Source organism: Clarias gariepinus, chromosome 11 (assembly GCF_024256425.1).
Source record: "Clarias gariepinus isolate MV-2021 ecotype Netherlands chromosome 11, CGAR_prim_01v2, whole genome shotgun sequence".
Lineage (NCBI taxonomy): Eukaryota > Metazoa > Chordata > Actinopteri > Siluriformes > Clariidae > Clarias > Clarias gariepinus.
This window is the reverse complement of record NC_071110.1, coordinates 2,430,807-2,449,454: the sequence shown is the minus strand read 5'-3', so window position 1 is coordinate 2,449,454 and position 18,648 is coordinate 2,430,807. Positions and strand designations below refer to the sequence as shown.

General features: G+C 39.1%; 1 protein-coding gene across 2 annotated transcripts in view; it reads right to left on the bottom strand.

Annotated features, from left to right (window-relative positions):
• The window catches only part of LOC128532963 (telomerase protein component 1-like), a 59,044-nt gene that overhangs the window by 22,149 nt on the left and 18,247 nt on the right, over positions 1–18,648 (bottom strand). The window contains exons 13-36 of one of the 2 annotated variants that reach the window (XM_053507119.1): positions 17,572–17,788; positions 17,020–17,172; positions 16,658–16,726; positions 16,430–16,551; positions 16,085–16,156; positions 12,669–12,815; positions 11,548–11,839; positions 10,958–11,079; positions 9,944–10,057; positions 9,646–9,763; positions 9,214–9,402; positions 8,888–9,075; positions 8,532–8,673; positions 8,209–8,388; positions 8,043–8,135; positions 7,463–7,595; positions 7,155–7,314; positions 6,685–6,818; positions 6,496–6,584; positions 6,291–6,405; positions 6,101–6,145; positions 5,710–5,917; positions 5,424–5,547; positions 5,187–5,311 (exon numbers count right to left, since the gene is read on the bottom strand). In XM_053507119.1, coding sequence (XP_053363094.1) covers positions 5,187–5,311; positions 5,424–5,547; positions 5,710–5,917; positions 6,101–6,145; positions 6,291–6,405; positions 6,496–6,584; positions 6,685–6,818; positions 7,155–7,314; positions 7,463–7,595; positions 8,043–8,135; positions 8,209–8,388; positions 8,532–8,673; positions 8,888–9,075; positions 9,214–9,402; positions 9,646–9,763; positions 9,944–10,057; positions 10,958–11,079; positions 11,548–11,839; positions 12,669–12,815; positions 16,085–16,156; positions 16,430–16,551; positions 16,658–16,726; positions 17,020–17,172; positions 17,572–17,788 — 3,351 coding nt within the window. The remainder of the gene's footprint in view (positions 1–5,186; positions 5,312–5,423; positions 5,548–5,709; positions 5,918–6,100; positions 6,146–6,290; positions 6,406–6,495; positions 6,585–6,684; positions 6,819–7,154; positions 7,315–7,462; positions 7,596–8,042; positions 8,136–8,208; positions 8,389–8,531; positions 8,674–8,887; positions 9,076–9,213; positions 9,403–9,645; positions 9,764–9,943; positions 10,058–10,957; positions 11,080–11,547; positions 11,840–12,668; positions 12,816–16,084; positions 16,157–16,429; positions 16,552–16,657; positions 16,727–17,019; positions 17,173–17,571; positions 17,789–18,648) is intronic. The other variant, XM_053507120.1, reaches the window with a different exon arrangement.

The following is an 18,648-nucleotide window of genomic DNA, read 5'->3' as shown; positions in this document are numbered from 1 at the left end:
GCATTAGCCAGGTGCATAGGATCAAGTCTGTGCTTGATACACTAATTCTGGCAAATGTTTTCTAGAACACGTTGTGGGAAATAATTAACTAATACAGTATTACCTCTGAAAATGAACAGCCTTACGAAAATGAACAGTCTTAAGAAAATGAACAGCCTTAAGAAAATGAACAGCCTTAAGAATTTCTGCTTTTTTGCTAATTTTGCAAGAAATTTGCCCTAGCATACAAAGCATTTTGGGCATACAAGCGGATAAAAACAAACTGAACTGAACTCCAGCAAAGTTGCACATACAACTTGTTTGCATCAGTGGAAAGCCAAGCGAAGCAAGTTTACATTTTTAGTGTTTTTTTTTTTTTGCATTTTGCATTTTGTGCAAGATTTAGTGCCATACAGTGGTGTGAAAAACTATTTGCCCCCTTCCTGATTTCTTATTCTTGTGCATGTTTGTCACACAAAATGTTTCTGATCATCAAACACATTTAACTATTAGTCAAAGATAACACAAGTAAACACAAAATGCAGTTTTTAAATGATGGTTTTTATTATTTAGGGAGAAAAAAAACTCCAAACCTAAATGGCCCTGTGTGAAAAAGTAATTGCCCCTGAACCTAATAACTGGTTGCAGCAACCCTTAGCAGCAATAACTGCAATCAAGCGTTTGCAATAACTTGCAACGAGTCTTTTACAGCACTCTGGAGGAATTTTGGCCCACTCATCTTTGCAGAATTGTTGTAATTCAGCTTCATTTAAAGGTTTTCTAGCATGAACCACCTTTTTAGGGTCATGCCACAACATCTCAATAGGATTCAGGTCAGGACTTTGACTAGGCCACTCCAAAGTCTTCATTTTGTTTTTCTTCAGCCATTCAGAGGTGGATTTGCTGGTGTGTTTTGGGTCATTGTCCTGCTGCAGCACCCAAGATCGCTTCAGCTTGAGTTGACGAACAGATGGCCGGACATTCTCCTTCAGGATTTTTTGGTAGACAGTAGAATTCATGGTTCCATCTATCACAGCAAGCCTTTCAGGTCCTGAAGCAGCAAAACAACCCCAGACCATCACACTACCACCATCATATTTTACTGTTGGTATGATATTCTTTTTCTGAAATGCTGTGTTCCTTTTACGCCAGATGTAACGGGACACGCACCCTCCAAAAAGTTCAACTTTTGTCTCGTCGGTCCACAAGGTATTTTCCCAAAAGTCTTGGCAATCATTGAGATGTTTTTTAGCAAAATTGAGACGAGCCTTAATGTTCTTTTTGCTTAAAAGTGGTTTGCGCCTTGGAAATCTCCCATGCAGGCCGTTTTTGCCCAGTCTCTTTCTTATGGTGGAGTCGTGAACACTGACCTTAATTGAGGCAAGTGAGGCCTGCAGTTCTTTAGATGTTGTCCTGGGGTCTTTTGTGGCCTCTCGGATGAGTTGTCTCTGCGCTCTTGGGGTAATTTTGGTCGGCCGGTCACTCCTGGGAAGGTTCACCACTGTTCCATGTTTTTGCCATTTGTGGATAATGGCTCTCACTGTGGTTCGCTGGAGTCCCAAAGCTTTAGAAATGGCTTTATAACCTTTACCAGACTGATAGATCTTAATTACTTTTGTTCTCATTTGTTCCTGAATTTCTTTGGATCTTGGCATGATGTTTAGCTTTTGAGGTGCTTTTGGTCTACTTCTCTGTGTCAGGTAGCTCCTATTTAAGTGATTTCTTGATTGAAACAGGTGTGGCAGTAATCAGGCCTGGGGGTGACTACAGAAATTGAACTCAGGTGTAATAAACCACAGTTAAGGTATTTTTTAACAAGGGGGCAATCACTTTTTCACACAGGGCCATGTAGATTTGGAGTTTTTTTTCTCCCTTAATAACGTAAATCTTCATTTAAAAACTGCATTTTGTGTTCAATTATGTTATCTTTGACTAATAGTTAACGGTTTTTGATGAGCAGAAACATTTTGTGTGACAAACATGCAAAAGAATAAGAAATCAGGAAGGGGGCAAATAGTTTTTCACACCACTGTAGCACCATGGATCCCAAGAATGTTATTTAGAACGATAGCAAGAACAAAGAGTAGCCACTTTCAGTTTAATTTTTAAAGCAGCCGTTGCCAAGAGGAATCATAAATTCAGGTTAAGTCAAGTTTACTGTCTATTTATTTAATATTTTCCTAAATGTTACTATTTTTTATATGCAAAAATGTTATTATTATGGGGTTGAAAATTGGTAACATTGGTAATATTTTTGGGTGGCTGGAATGGATCTCCTTTTAAATAATGTCATATGGGGAAATACGTTTCACAATACAAAATTACTCCTTAAGAACTGAATAAATTCATATGTGAGATACCACTGCACTTGATTCATTAATCATAATAGAAAACAAACTAATGTAAAGCATATGGAAATGGGTCTTAAATTAGTTGATCTGTTTAAAGTAAAGCCGAATTTATTGCAACAATTATCCAAACCTGAGTTTGAGAGATTGATTTAGGTCAAAATCCAACTGAGAAGTTGCCTGACTGTGTAGTCCTTTTGTACTCTTTGCAGAAGTTGGTACTATTTCTCAGCCCTCTTCCTTAGTCTCTCTCCTAATTTCCTTTTTCTTTCTGAAACACCGGCTGTGGTCTCCGATTCTGAGTTTGAGGACCTTATGGTCAGCTGCAGTGTTACCAGCCTTGAAATCTCTCCTGAAATTTCTAGGAGAGATTATTGATTCACGCCATTCTTGTTCTGATTGACCTTTTGTGATATCTGTGGGATGTCAAACCAATCCTCTAATAAAAAAATGGGAGACTTCTTATTATACAGTTATAGTTATTATATACTGTACAAGACTTATCCTTTATTAGTTTATATGCCAATGTAAATAATTTTATTTTTGCCGATTGGGCTGAGCATGGTTGAGTTACTTGTAGCTTTTTGGTAGTCAAACACTGCTGTGCCTATTCCCTGGTAGCATGGTGGCATAGCTCTGATAATACCTTCAAGTGATGTACTATAATATGCAATTGGTTGTTTGCTGGGTCACTGCTGCAGCATTATTACTGCCATTGCGTATTATATTGTTTATTATTATTTTTTTTTAGAAACATACAGATAGAATGATTTACTGTTCTGGGGACTCACTAACATCAAACCTATACATAAATCCTGTTTGAGTAGCTCGAATGCTTCCAGTGCTTCTGGGGTCCATGTCAGCAGTGCATTGCTTTTTGTTTTCCAATGCATCTTTTATCATGGCTCTTAAAAGCTTTTTAGTGCAAAATCACATAACTAGTCTAAAACTGTATAATATCATACCTAAAATGGACAGGATTTCTTTACTATTTATGGTTGTGGAGCTTTTAGCACTACCTCTATGTGATTTGAGGAGATGTGTCAAGTAGTTTTTCCAGCACTCTGCCTAAATATTCTACTTTTTTTATCTTATGATTGTTTTTAGCTCTCTCAGCTAGTCCTTTTAGGCACTGCCTTCTCGTCAGGCTCATTAGAGCATACTATTTTTGTCTACTGCCACCAAACCTTGTACCAGGATGCAATTAAACACCAAAGGGCATTTACAATATCCTTGTGGAAGTCTCAAATAGATATATTGTTGCCCCGTGCAAGCAAAGGCAAACAGATGTTGTGATGCTGTATGCATGTATGATGCTGAATGCTGAAAAATGCTGAACAAAGGTCAATGACTGTATACCACTTAGTGTCTTCTGGAATGTTGGACAGCAGGGTGTATGGATTTGGTACTATGGTTAACTCTACCTCTACCACTTAGTCTTCTGTTCTTACATCATGTACAAGTCTCCACTCATTTGAATTGGGTGACCTGACAGGAAAGATCAGGATGTACACTGGCTTTTCACAAGGATCAATGATCCTGGTTCTACTGATCCTTCTTTTATGGGTTTTATTTCTTCTTAACTTAGCAGGAGGTAGGGGATAATGTCTTTGATAGGGTAGTTGGCCTAACTTGTATAAATGCTAACCCCTGTTAATCTTACTAGGCCTACATCAGCTGGACTACTGATTAGAGATCCCAGTGTCAAACCCTACCACCACCATCATGTTGCCACTGTTGGGACCTTGAGCAAGTCCCTTAACCCTCAACTGCTCAGATGTATAATCAGATAAAATGTAAGTCGCTCTGGATAAGGATGTCTCCCCAATACTGTAAATTTAATGTAATGTAATGCTTTGTCCATAATATGTCTGAAACCCTGCTTAGGAGTTCCACCTCTACTTTTCGATTCAGTTCTTCTTATTGAACTTTCTCCTCATATTCTTCTATAGTCATCCTAAGTCCTTTGACTCGGCTCCTTCTCCTATAAACAGTGAGATGGCGCTATTTGCTGCTCCTTGTGCTGATATTGTTATATTTTCCATGGAGATATCTGTGGTCATGGTTTCATTACTACTGCCCATAGTTGTGCAAATTTTTCCTCCTGGCTACTTTGATGATAATAATAATAATAATATTAATAATAATAATACTTTTTATTTAATGGCACCTTTCATGGCACTCAAGGACACCTTACAGTCAAAATATAAGAACAATGGTTTAGTAACAAAACAGACAGAAAACTGCATTACATAAAAGCCTGTCTAAACAAACAGGCTTTTAGACGAGATTTAAAAACTGTGAGACTTGGACTGTTGCGGACCTCGACAGGAAGTCGGTTCCATAAAAAAGGTCAATCATAATAGGTGATGCAGTACATGGGCGAACTTAGGTTTCCTGAAGGCAGGACAACTCTGACAAATCCACTCCTTCCCCAAGTACAGCGCTTAGAACTCAATTGCCTAAGTATTCTAGCCAGTATACTGTGCTTGGTGTCCTCTGTACTGTAACAGTCTGCAGATACTGTCCAATAGTCTTCATTCAGGGAAAGTCACATAGACATCTTTTGCATTGCACTTGATTTTTGTTTGCTGAATAAGTCTCTTTGAAGATAATTTAATTCAGTACTTGGTGAATAAAGTGTACTTTGTGAGTAAGGTGACAACTGATTTACTCTATGTAAGCCAAGCAATTACCAAGTTTCACTAGTAATTAATTCCTGATGGATCCCATTCAAATGACCTGCTGCTGGATACAACCTGACCAACCAAGAGCCCCAGAGGCAGCTGAACACATCATATGCACTCACCTCTGGTGTAATTTCTTTTTTTATATATATATTATCACTAACACACTAACCTGCAGCCACTGTTAATGTCCCACGCCTCCACCTGGCCATCATACGAGGTTGACCACAGAACACAATCATCCAGAAACACACAGCCTGAGATCCCATCACAATTACTAATCAGTGACTTTACTTCCTTTTGTGAGAGAGAGAAAACAACAAAAAGGAGAATTATCAAATTGTCTCTCTCTCTACAATAATTATATACCTAACAGGAAATGAGATGAGGATGGAGCTGTGGCTGTTACCTGGTTAGTGTGAGTATGGTAGATATGGAGAGAACCATATACTGTCCCCACCGCCATGAAACGTCCAGTAGGACTCAGAGACACACACGATGGAGTCCACTGAAATGTGGAAACCAGCTCACTGCTGAATTACAAACACTGAATTACACACTGCTGACAAATAAATAATATACAACAAAAATAATGTTATCTGAACAGTAAACAAATTGTTAAAAGCATTTATATAAAAATTTGGTTTCTTTTTTATTAAAGTGGGGTAAGTCAGAGGGCATAGAGTGATTCCTACCCAGATTCCTGTCGGGATTCTTGGGACTTGTTCATCCATCTGACAGCATGGACGTTTCCTTCCTCGACTGCACATTTAGCCCAGATATGAGCAGCTGAGGCATCTGGTTCATTTAGGGCTTGCTGCACAAACAGAGTTGGCCAATGACAGAGGAGGGGGGCGTGGCGCTTGAGGAACGAAAGACAAGCCAGAACCTCGTCTGAGCCATCTGTGGAGATGACGATGTTTATAATGGGGTTAAATCGTATTGATATGTACAGATATATTACTGCTAACTATTAATATATGACATATGGTCATGTAAACATCAGTGTGACAAAAAAACAAAAAAAACCTGAAGCTAAATTTCTGGGATGCATCAGCTAAGATGAAGAGGCATAGACGAACGTACCGAATGCTTCAGGACAGAGTGGCTTGTTTAATTCGTTCCCCTTTTCTAGTAAAAGTGTAGGGAAAAAAAATCAATAAGGGGCTACGGCCGGAAGGACAACATAAAATATAACCGGGCAGGGTCAAGTGTTTATGCATTAATACAGGACTCTTTAACCTCTTGAAAATGTTGGATTGCTATAAAACCCTACCATATAGAACATAATTCTCCATCAGGCTGCGCAGAAGTCCGTGATGCACATTAGCATACAGGAAGTAGTAGTTGCAAAGCAGGAAATGCATCGGCTCCCACTGACGAGACTTTACCTTTAGATGAAAATAAAAACGGGGTGAGATTTTCTGTAACTGTGGAAAGGTGTGAAAGTAGTGTGTGAGTCAGTAGGAAGAGACACTGACCAGATGAGCAGGAAGCTGTGCGAGTGTGTCCGGGTCACAGTGCAGGAACGTGTCATGCCCATGAGGATCTGACTGAACCCACAGGTAAGCTACAAAAATACAAACACACATTTATTATTATTATTATTATTATTATTATTGTTATTATTACACTCTTTGTGAAGACTACAATATAAAATGTTGTCCTACCTGCGAGAATCATGTGCGCTCTGGTTCTGTCGTCTGGATCAGAGAGGTAAAGTTGCTCAAACGCTGATTGAAAATCTGGATTTGTGAGAACCAAGGACTGATCCGGTTCCACAGACAGAGATGACCCAATCAGACTGCAGCAGAACAGTACAGAACACCAAAAAAAAAAAAAAAAGAAAGAACCGTTAGAGGTTTCTATAAACCTATACTAAATTTTTTAAAAATACAAGATAATTAAGTGTTCTTAGCATCCTAAAATGGTGCCACTTGAGCTAATTAGATTTGGGAAACACACTGTTGGTGGGGTTCTACATAGAACCTTAACGTTTTTTTTACTTTGTCTGAAAGCACAGTGTCATAAAGCTCAGCAAAAACATTAAGTGTTCTCCTAGAGCACCCAAGAAAATTTATTTCACTATAAGACAATTGTCTCATTCGTTAGTTATAAATCACAGCACAACTCTGACTACCTCTGTAAGTTTCGGGCCAGCTGAGAGAACGTGGCCATGGGCACCATGGTTTTTGGGTTCCTGGCGTGTTTGATCGCTTCCTTCCAGTTCAGTGGGGTGTGTGTGGAGCTCAGATCAGTGCACAAGTTCAACAGGAAGTAGAGATCTCTCTCTTTCAGACCTGTGCAGAGACGAGCAACAGAACACATGCTAATACAAAATGCCTGTACATTTTATTGTATTATATTCACATGTCCATAACTGTTTAACCACTGTGTATATTATGTATTAGTGATGATGATGATGATGATGATGATGAGGAGTTATACCAGTGGAGCTGACGGTCAGAGCAGCCAGGGTCCAGCTGAGTCCTGTTCCTTCATACTGAGAGTTCAGCCTGATCAGACTGTGCTGAATCAGCTCACACAGAGACACCGGGAGACACTGAAGGTTCTCCTTCATCTGGAAACGAAACGTGGTTTAAGCCGATTTACACTGTACGAGGTTTCACTAAATCTTTCAAAAATCATTACAACACATTACAACAAATGTTGACTGATCTCTTTTCTAAAGTAAAATAAGCATGTTTGGAGCTATCATACGTACACTATATACAAATCATCCTCATTCAAACAACTCATAACGGCAATGACACTGATGATCTGTAATGTTTAATACAAATATGCTGTTTAAATGAATATTTTATAAAACACTGCCATCATCTGCAATCAAAACCAATCACAATGACATCTTGCAACTCTACATTCGTTGTACATCGGTCACTAGAAAGCAGTCTTTTATTTAGTTGCCATGGTTTCACTAGTTTATTATGGCCACACAAAGGAAAGCACCTTAATGATTTTAATGTGTGTCTTCTAGAACAAATATGAGCATCAGCGTTAGTGTCACCTTTTCAAAGGAGGCGTAGTTCCTGAGCTCCTCACAGGCCAAGCGCAGATACAGTGGACTCGCAGCTCCCTTCTTCATCAGCAGCGTCTGGAGCTGCAGGAACAAACACATGAAGTTTCCCTGTTTCCCTCAAACACCCATTTTGCTCTGTGATGTAATATCAGACCTGGTTATTAAAAGCAGAATCACTCAGTTTCTTCCCGTACACACTCAGCTCCTTCTCGACGATTTCTCTCCGGTCTGGCAGCAGTAACGGCCCCAGAGGAAACAGAGTGCAGCTTTTACTTTTGCTGATGGTGTTGTGGAGATCTGAACCTGTAGTAACGCTCAGGACCAGACACACACCCTAAAAGGTTGAAGACAGCATCATCACACAAACAGCTCTATATTATTTCACTGAAAACAGGAAAACACAAAGTATTTTAATCCTTATATAATTTTTCCCTAGATATCTGTAAATTATATATGTGTGTGTTTGTGTTACTAAACCTTTGGAATGTGTTGTGGAATCCATTCAGAAATTCTTTGCCCTTTAGCATCGTGCACCAGATCTGCTCCATCAATGAGTAAAGCCAGAGATCTGCCTTTCTTCACCTCCTTCAGCTGAGAGAGTAACTCTGACAGCAGATCTCTGTTAATACACACTGCATTTATTCTCTGATTCTGTAAAAACTACACTGAGAAACACAGGTTTCTATTACATGTCCTATTCTGTTTCCTTTACAGTTAAATTTATTCTCAAAGAAAAGGCACAGACCATAGGTTTCCTTTTTGCCAGCATGAAACTCTTACCCTTTATTTTTTATTTCAAATTTTTATACTTCCACATTCTACGTATCTCTCACCTGTAAGGTGTGCTGGGAGGAAGCTCCTCCTCCTGCTCCTTCCTCTTCCTCAGCCATTGGACCAAACAGCGTAGGAGAGGCTCAACCCCAGAAGCTGAATGGCTAGCAGCTGTGGAGTAGGATATGACATCACACATGGGCACTTTCTTCCTCTTGTCTGGGGTTTGGAGTGAGTGAGCCAATGAAGCCTGACAGAAAAAAAAAAGGACAGAGACAGAGAAAGAGACATGACTGTGACGTGTCAGCTGCTTGAGACACGTGTCAGCTGCGTGAGACACTTGTTCCTGTCAGCTGCCATATGCAATAAATAAAATGCAAAGAGTTACCATGAAAGTTGTTTTGCCGACTCCGGCCCCGCCCTGCACCAGCAGAACCCCGCCTTTCCGCTGAGATTCTTCAATTTTCTCTTTTGCCTTTGAAAGCAGCTTCGCTCGCCCGTAAAACTGCTGGCTTTGGGCTTCCTGGTGCACTTCCTGTTCTTTGATCTCTGCTGTCAGATCTGCCTCGTCTGATTCCTGAGCAACAGGTCAAAACAGTGAACAAGAACACTGAGGAGGGTGAAATAATGGCCATCTGATCACAGAACTGTTCATACACCCTCTGTGCCTGACAGTCCACTAAAGGAGGTGTGGCCTCTCAGTCTGTCAGTCACAGTGAAGAAGATGCTAATTAAAACTGAACTCTTTATGTAAGAGATTTTATAAATCATCTCGAAATTGTATTGTATTTAATAACAACATATAATTTTGATGCCTGACCTCAACAAAAAGCCTCTGTATAACAGACCACAGATCCTCCATCACAGCCTTGGCGAAATCCTCCAGAGCTTTAACGTACGCTTTTCCAGCTATGACTCCGCCCCACTCACACGGGTAACTACACATATACAGAGAAGAACTCACAGTGCATAACAACACAACACTTACTATGATGCTCATTTTATGACTTCAATCTTGTGTCTTTCTCTGAGTTTACCAGATGAGACTAAACACAAAACTGCCAAACCAAATTTACTAAACAAACATAATAATTTAATAATTTAGATCCTGTTCTTACTTTTCCATCACTCCAAAGTCATTGCTCTTAATCCATTTCTTCAGTTCATCCATTTTCGCTGCATTTTTTTGGGATTCAGCTGCAAAGTCGTCTCTCCAAGCCTCAGGCACTGAACTAAACAAAAATATTAATAATAATTTTATGAATTTAGCTGATTTGTGCAACAGTGGCCCACTTGGTGCAGGAGCTTCTCACATACACACACATAGAGTAAGGTGCGCCGACAGCAGAGCACACCTATCAAGGGAGCGGGCCTGTGGAACGCACCTGGGCTGGAAGTGGATCAACACTATCACCCACTCAGCATCCGCACGGCCTTTTAAAAGGCCCACTCGTCTTCTTCCAGTGAGTAGTTTTCCTCTAAGCTATAAGTCCCGTTCACCTATAGCTGCCTGCTGCCCGCCCACCCTTCATTAAAGAACTGTTGTTGAGAAGTTGACACCTGCTACCTGTGTGTTCTGGCCCTTTACATTTGTAAAAATCAACCTCTATATTTTATTTATATTTATTATTCATATAATAATTAAATAGTCACATACTCCCCAATCACTTATAATTAAACAATAGATCAAGACGTGATCAAAAAATATCATGATTATCTAAGGCATATATTATATTTATCATGATATAAAGGTTTACATGATACACTGGAAGAAACTTCCAAAAAAACAGTAATGTTGTTTTAAATAAACTGTTAAGGTTTAAAAGGAGGAGAAAATTCTGTAAATTTTGTTTTACAATTTTAAAGATTTACTAAAAACATATAATAATATATGATTGTACCTATAGATTTTAATAAAATTGTTTTATGCTATATGATAATATAGCTTCAGGGTGGTAACTCTCCTATAACAGCATGAGCGTTTTATTTTGTAACAAATTTATACTTCATTAACCAGATAAAATGCTGCTCTTCAGATATTTTGCTATTTAAACGTGTTGAAGTGGTACAGAGGCTTGTTGAGATCCAGTCCTGAGTCTCTGAGAGCAGAAGGTTAGAAGGTGAGTCCGTACCTGAGCAGCTGAGGAGATCTGAAGTAGAAGAACATGCGGCTCTGAGCAGAATCAGGAAACACGGCCTGAAACTGACGGATCTCCATCTCTGTGACCGACAGACCCTCAGGAGCCGACTTCAACTGACACACACAATTAAAAAGCTATAAATCTTTATATTTTATACGTAACATCATTTATAAAATTACATCACATACAACTTCAATATAAATCCAAAATAAAACAATTGTAATAAAAAGCACATATAGCATAAATAAAAAGTAAAAAAAAAAAGTGTGTAATGATAATAATATTGCCTGTGCACTACTGTTCTAAATAAAAACTACAAAAAGTGTAGTAAGTATTTTGAAGGAAGGATAAAATATCAAGCCAAATCAATAAACTTAGAGCTGTAGTGGATTTATCAATAAGCAACAGAGCCAATAGCAAATATTTTGTATTAAATCACAAAAATTACAAAACTAACATGTGGATTTGTAAGCAGAACCCATCCTACAGAATATCGCAGCAATTAAAATCCAACATGAATAAATAGTCAGTAAATAACTCATTACAATGATTAGTAAAGACTTTCTATTTTCTCTTCCTACCCAGCTGTAGTGAGGCAGGTCAGGCAGCGAGGGCCGAGGAGGCACCAGGCCGTATCTCTCTCCCAGAATTCCCAGCAGCAAATGGGAGCGACAGACCTCCCTGAGGCAGATCTCAGCGGCGCGTGCCGATTCCTCCTCAGTGACGCCCCAGCGCAGGTCCACCTCCTGCAGGTGGAGGCAGAGGGAAGCCGCTCGCCGCCGTAACTCCGGGAAAACACTGCGGACCAGGACGTCTCGCTCGCCGTGCATGTCTCTGAACGTAGACGAGATGAAGACACGCACGCTACGCCACCTGACAACGGAATGAGGACAATGTGTAAGCTTTTTTACTGTCACAGATTCTAACTTTCAGAGAAAACGAAGCAATAAAAAATGACATTTGGTTTATAACTACTTTTTTTAAATAATGTAATTCCTCAAAAACGATTTATAGGGTAAACCCTGGACAGGGTGCCAATCCATCGCAGGGCATACACTTGCACTCCCTCACACACTCAATCACAAACTATGGGCAATTTGGGAATGCCAATTAGCCTAATCTGCATGTCTTTGGACTGTGGGAGGAAACCCACCAAGCACGGGGAAAACATTCAACCTCCATGCACACAGAGATGGGAATTGCGCCTGGTCGGAAATCAAACCCAGACCCCGGAGGTGTTAGGCGATAGTGCTAACCACTACACCATCGCGCTGCCAAATCAGTAAACAAGTAAAAAAATTTTATATTTTCTTTCATGCATTTTCCTTTCAATTTTTTCATTTATTTTTTTTTTATTATTCAATAATTATTTATTTTCCCTATCTTTTTATAGATAATTTCTACTTTCTCTCTTATACACTTTTTTTCTTAACATTATCTTCTTTAACACGTCTATTTATTTTACTATACTATGCATCTTAGTTTTACCGTTTCTGGATATAAAACAGTTTTATTTTAGCCTCTTTCTTTCTTATTTAGTCATACACTTTCACTACAATACACAACATATTCCTCTTTCTGTCTTAAAAAAAAAAAAAAAAAAAAAAAAAAAAATATATATATATATATATATATATATATATAAACATTTTTCCCTGAACACACAAGTTCAGGTATTGCTAGTTCAGTTGTGTGGAGGTACCTGAGTTTGGGGACCGCAGGTAGGGGTATGATGTCACTGCTTCTCTCTGGTTTTGAAGCAGAACGTGTTGGAGGAGGAATCTTGTACAGTTTGTCGATTTGCTCCACGTGATCCAAAAATCTGGAGGACCCGCGCTCTGAAATGAACCTGCAGGGCAAGAAAATGACCAGTGAACAAACTTTCTGGCAAATTAAGTGGTAGAAAATTTTAATCGACTACGTGTGTCTAACTAAAATTCGACATAATCATGGCTGACCCATTAGAGTTACAGACTTAGGATATGTGTACGTGCAAGAAAGAAGATCTATAGGGAGTAAAGGCCTTGATCTATCTACGTTGACAGAAACTCAGCGTCAGGAGATGTAACTTGTCTGCTTATCAGCACCCGATGGAACAGGTCTGTTGTTTTCTTAAACATTACAGTATATGTTTATGTGATGTGACGATGACCTTCTCTATTAGAATATATAAGGCACTGTTAGATGATACCAGCGCTGTTTAATAAACCTCTTCTCTTGTTGTGATACTATTTGAAGTCTCCAGAGTTGGTAATCTAATTTCCACCACAGTTACAAAGCACAACATTGGCCCCTTTGATTCACATTTACATTTAAACCCAAATAACTTCATTTGCTATAATATTCTTAAAGTGCCCCAATTATGACATTTTAAAGGTTACTAATATTGCTTAATGAGTCTCTTAAAACAGGTTTACATGTATGCAAGGTCAAAAAACACTTTAGTTTTCTCCAAAAATAGATTTAATTTTACCCCATTTCTAAATGATTCGTAAACGACTAATGTAAAGCAGTTTGAAGATTCAGTCTGTCTAAACCCCTCCTTTCCGTGACCCCTTACTGCTGTGATTGGTCAGATGGCGGTTTTACCGTGTAAATGAACAGCTAATTTTATATTAACTGTGGCTACAAAAATCGAGAGGTCTTTTATCTTTGTGTCTTTGTTGCGTTAAAAGGCCGGTAAGCAAAAAGGACAAACACAAACACGTAGACAAAGCAAACGTGTGTTATACAAAACTAAATAAAGTAAACAAAAAAAGTGCACAACAACCAAAGATATAAACAATATTTACAAACTATATATAATAAACGGTATGTGTATGTGTGCGTAAATGCGAGTGAGTGGAAAATGTCCGAAGTCCGTGTTTATTGCATGTGTGTTATCCGAGTATACCGAGTATGGTTCGGTCTCACGGGGGTTAATGAAGTCCGGGAGGCCGATGACGGAGGGTGAGAAGTCCGGGGAATATGTCCAGTCGAAGATAATCCGGTTAAAAAATCGTGCGTTTATGTGATGCGTGAAGTGCGCAAGCTCCGTGCCCTTACTCTTTGTGCGTTTCTGTGTGTGTGTGTGTGTGTGTGTGTGTGTGTGTGTGTGTGTGTGTGTGTGATGGCGAAGTGCGCATGCTCCGTGCCCTTACTCTTTGGCATTTTTCCCCTCAGGGCTTGCCGTAGATAGGCATGCGCACTTAACCTAAAGTTCAGTTTTGGTAAATGGTGGAGAATAAACAGTTAAAAAGGATTTTGTGTGCTCTCGTTTTTTATTGTTTTTTTATATTATAAAGTGTTTAAGCAAACCTGGCAAGAACGCTCGGTCACATTAACAAGAGTTTGGTAACGTTAATTGTAAGATTATGGGCAAGTTGTTCGTGACGTAAAACATGGGCGGGCAAATTGTTCGCGACTTAGACCGTGGGTGGACATTATGCAAATAAGTGACGGAGTGACGTGGATCTGTAACAGAGTAAAAATGCAAATCACTTCTGGCAGGCCTGCCTCTGTCCACGATTCGTCCTCTGAAACTGATCCAGAATGCAGCAGCCTGTCTTGTTTTTAACTTTCCCAAGTTCTCCCGCACCACCCCACTCCTCTGCTCCCTGTACTGGCTTCCTGTAGCTGCCTGCATCAAATTCAAAACGCTGATGCTTGCTGATGTATCTAGTGATGCAAACTTTAAAGCCGTTCTGGATAAGAGCGTCTGCCAAATGCCTAAATGCAAATATAAAATAGATTTGCTAAGACTCGTTTAGGCTGAGACGATTCTTTTATTTAATAGACAAAAACTCCATTTATCGTGCACTGTCAGCGTCACAGATAGTGCAGATAGTTTATGTTCACATACAGCCACATGACACACTGCATGTAAGATAATATTTGAAAAAGCATAATAGTGGCACTTTAACCACTATATTTTAAGTCTTTTAATTTACTTACTCCACTAGTTGTAAATATTGAAATCAGAATAACTGCATTAGCTGACCTTTTCAGCCCTTACACCTATATTTAAGTTGTATAAGGATATTATTAATTAGGGGGTAAGGGATTATAATGTATTAGAATGTATGTAGGATAGGTTTATAACAACAGTAGACTCCATAAAAATTTTGGTAAACAAGTCCTATTATGTTTTTGTACATATTTCTGATTTTATATTAAGAGACGCATGTTACACCAACAAAACATATTTATTTTCCATTCCCATTGTCAGGCTGAAGTTTATCACACTAATCTACCAGTCCACTGCACAGCACAAGCACACATACTAACAAACACACAATAAAACAGCACAGGCAATTTGGAAATGCCAATCAGCCCACAACACATGTCTTCAGACTTTGGGAGGAAACCGGATTGCCAAGAGGAATCCCACCAAACAGGGTGAACATGTAAGCTTCATGTAAGCACAACAGAGGTAAAATTTAATCCCCTAACCCTGGAGGTCTGGAGGCAACATTGCTAACCATTAAGCCACCATGATGCCTCCTGCTAAACTCTCAAGTGATTTTTGAAGGTGAAGTGAAATCAAGGTCCCAGAGTATGAAGGAAGAGAGGAGAGGCACAGAACCCAAGTTGCTTGACGTCGAGTGTAAAGTTTGCACAGTCAGTGGCTGTTTGGGGAATCATGTCACCGTGTTCTATCAGGTCAGCACAGCCATCTACCAGGACATTTTAGGGCACTCCATGCTTCCCTCTGCTGACCAGCTTTATGAGGATGATAATTTCATTTTCCAGCAGGACTTGGCACTTGCCCACACTGCATAAAGTACTAATACCTGGTTTAAGGACCATGGTATCCCTGTGCTTGGTTGGCCAGCAAACTCGCCCGACCCAAACCCCATAGAGAATCTTTGGGGTATTGTGAAGAGGAATATACAAGACACCAAACCCAACAACGCAGAAGAGATGAAGGCCACTATCAGAGCCATCTGGGCTTCCATAACACCTCAGCAGTGCCACAGACTGATCCCCTCCATGCCATATCGACCAAGTATGGAGTACTGTACATGTTTTGTGCTAAAAATTTATATTTTTTATCGATCTTAAGCAATATTCTAATTTATTGAGATCATTATCAGTCTATGAAATTATTAAGCACTTTATACATAAATGTGGTGTTACCTGAGGATCTGCTCACTAAAGCCACACAGGGTCACACTTTCAGGATCATCTTCAGTTCTAATCAAAGTTTTACTAAAAAAAAGGAATAAGCAGAAACCTGGTATCACTGAATATGAATACATGAATTACTAAATAAAAATTTATACAAATATAAAAAATTTAATGTTAACAAAAAACACTAGGACATTTTATGTGAAACCAGACAACTTTTGTTCCAACCATAAGCATATTTCTAATGTATGAGGAGCTTTGTGGCCTCAATTCAAATTTCTAAATCTTGTCACTACATTGCAGTAAATATCATACCCTGAAACACCCATGAACCATAACCCGAACAGAACTTACGACTGGTTGATCAAAATGTTCACCAGTAAAGGCTGATGGGTGGACAGTCTCCTAAATCTTTGAATTGCCACCTTTGTAATGTAATCAGTCGAGTAATCGCCCACCAAGATGATGGTATCCACCTGAGTGATAAAACAATACCACACGAGCATAGATACTGAATATTATATTGAAGGTAATTTAAAAGTGTTCACACTATTAGAGTTCATATGGGCTTCAAATAGAGACCTTTGTTTTCTCTTCAAGAAGCTTGTTGAAGAATTGATTGTGTTCTATTGAAGGTAAGTCCTCCCATTCCTGACAGAGAGAGAGAGTTATTAAATGTTGTTAGAATAATCCTAACCACAAACATTCCAGCATTTTACAACTTCTACAACATCAGAAACATGAACATTTCTAGTTTTCACTTTGTTAATGTGTGTTCTGGAATCGGAAAAATAACTTTATTCTTATATAAATAAGAAAATGTCATTAAATAAGATATAGAAAAATATTCTTACGAGATTACAACACAAACAATTCAGCATTTCTTTTTAAGTTTTGCAGTCGTCAAATGACCACAAACAAATGTTAAAAACTTAATGACTGACCGTGAGCAGCTTGGACACTTTCCTCACGTTCTCCAAAAGCCCATCTGACTTAATATGAACTTCCTCTAAATAGTCGCTTCCTGCCAGGACGAACCGTGCACGCTCACTGCAGTAGCAGATCATCATGGCCAGAAGCACCGCCACCTCCAAGACCTAAAAGCACAGAGCGAGAGGACCAACTGAGTCATGTGACCTCTGAAGTTTCTCATCATCTAAATTTAAAGATAATGCGTGTTTGACTAAACTGATTGCGAGTTACCCCATGCCATGATGTTTAAGGTTTATAAAGTGATTTTTCTGTTGATTTGTAAAAAAAATAAAATTCACAATCCCTCCATCTCTCATATATACCTCTCATATGTCATTGGGGGCAGGAGCCTGTCTAAAGGAACCTCATGCACAAGACAGGGTACAGCTAGGATTGGTTGCAAACCCATCAAATATGTGTTGTGTTATAAATGTCTTGTCTATGTTTGACCCTTGTTTTGGAGATGAAAGAACTTCTTAGCATTAACTTCAAGTTCATAGTCTCGTCCTCCTTATTTTTCTCACCGAAGCTGAGAGGTTTGTGTCCTCCGTACTTCCAGCTGAAGACTCGGAAGGGATGCAGAATTCAGTTCCTTTCTTTCCATGAAATGTCAGCCACCTCCCGAAGAGGACGAGTGTGTGTCCTGACAGAGGAGGGATGTTGTACGTGCAGGAGATCTCTACGGCTTTGTCCAGGGCCTGACGGTAACGCTGCAGCAGCTCTGGAGTGTAGCATCTCGGACTGAGCAACAGGGAGAGAGAGAGAAGATATTTTTTAGAAAGCTGTGGAAATACTGTACACAGCATAGGAACAATTTTTTTTTTCTTGAAAAAGAAATTTGCCTCGGCATACGAACAACCGAGCAGGTTGTACTTCCAGTTGCGCAAACATCCGGTTGTGCGTACTTCTGCTAGCCAATCAAAACTTGTTTTAATTAGTGGAGAGATGAGCGAAGAAAATTTCCATCTGGGGTTTCATTCTTTTTTTGCATTTTGTGCAAGATTTATAGAAGACAGCACTATGGGTCTCATGAATATTATCAAGGACGATAAGCCACTTTCAGTTTAGTTTTTAAAGCAGCCGGTGCCAAGAGGTATCATGAATTAAGGTTAAGTGAGGTTTAATGTCTATTTATTTCATATTTTACTTCATTTACTAAATGTTTCGGTTGTTTTTATATGCAAAAATATAATTATAATATTTTTGGGTGGCTGGAACAGATTATCTGCATTTACATTATTTCCTATACTTCGCAATTATAGAACTACAGTACTACTACATGTAATTCTTAAAAAAAAAGTTTGCTGATTATTTTCCACTGAAGAGATAAAGTGATAAAGTTTTGCTTTTCAGTGTAACAGGGTGTTGTTGGTGTACCCATGTGCTACATTAAACATTTTTCCTCTTCTTGAAGATTTCTTCCCTGAAATCTTCTCAATATAAGCTCATAACAACCTACAATGACTCACAGGAGTTCTCCCCTAAGCCCACAGTGCCCTCTTGTGGACACTTATACCAATAACTTTCAGCAGCCTATAAGGAGTGCAGTTTATTGACTTGAACACATAGCAAGTAGCAATAAAAAGGTCAAGACAGGAAGA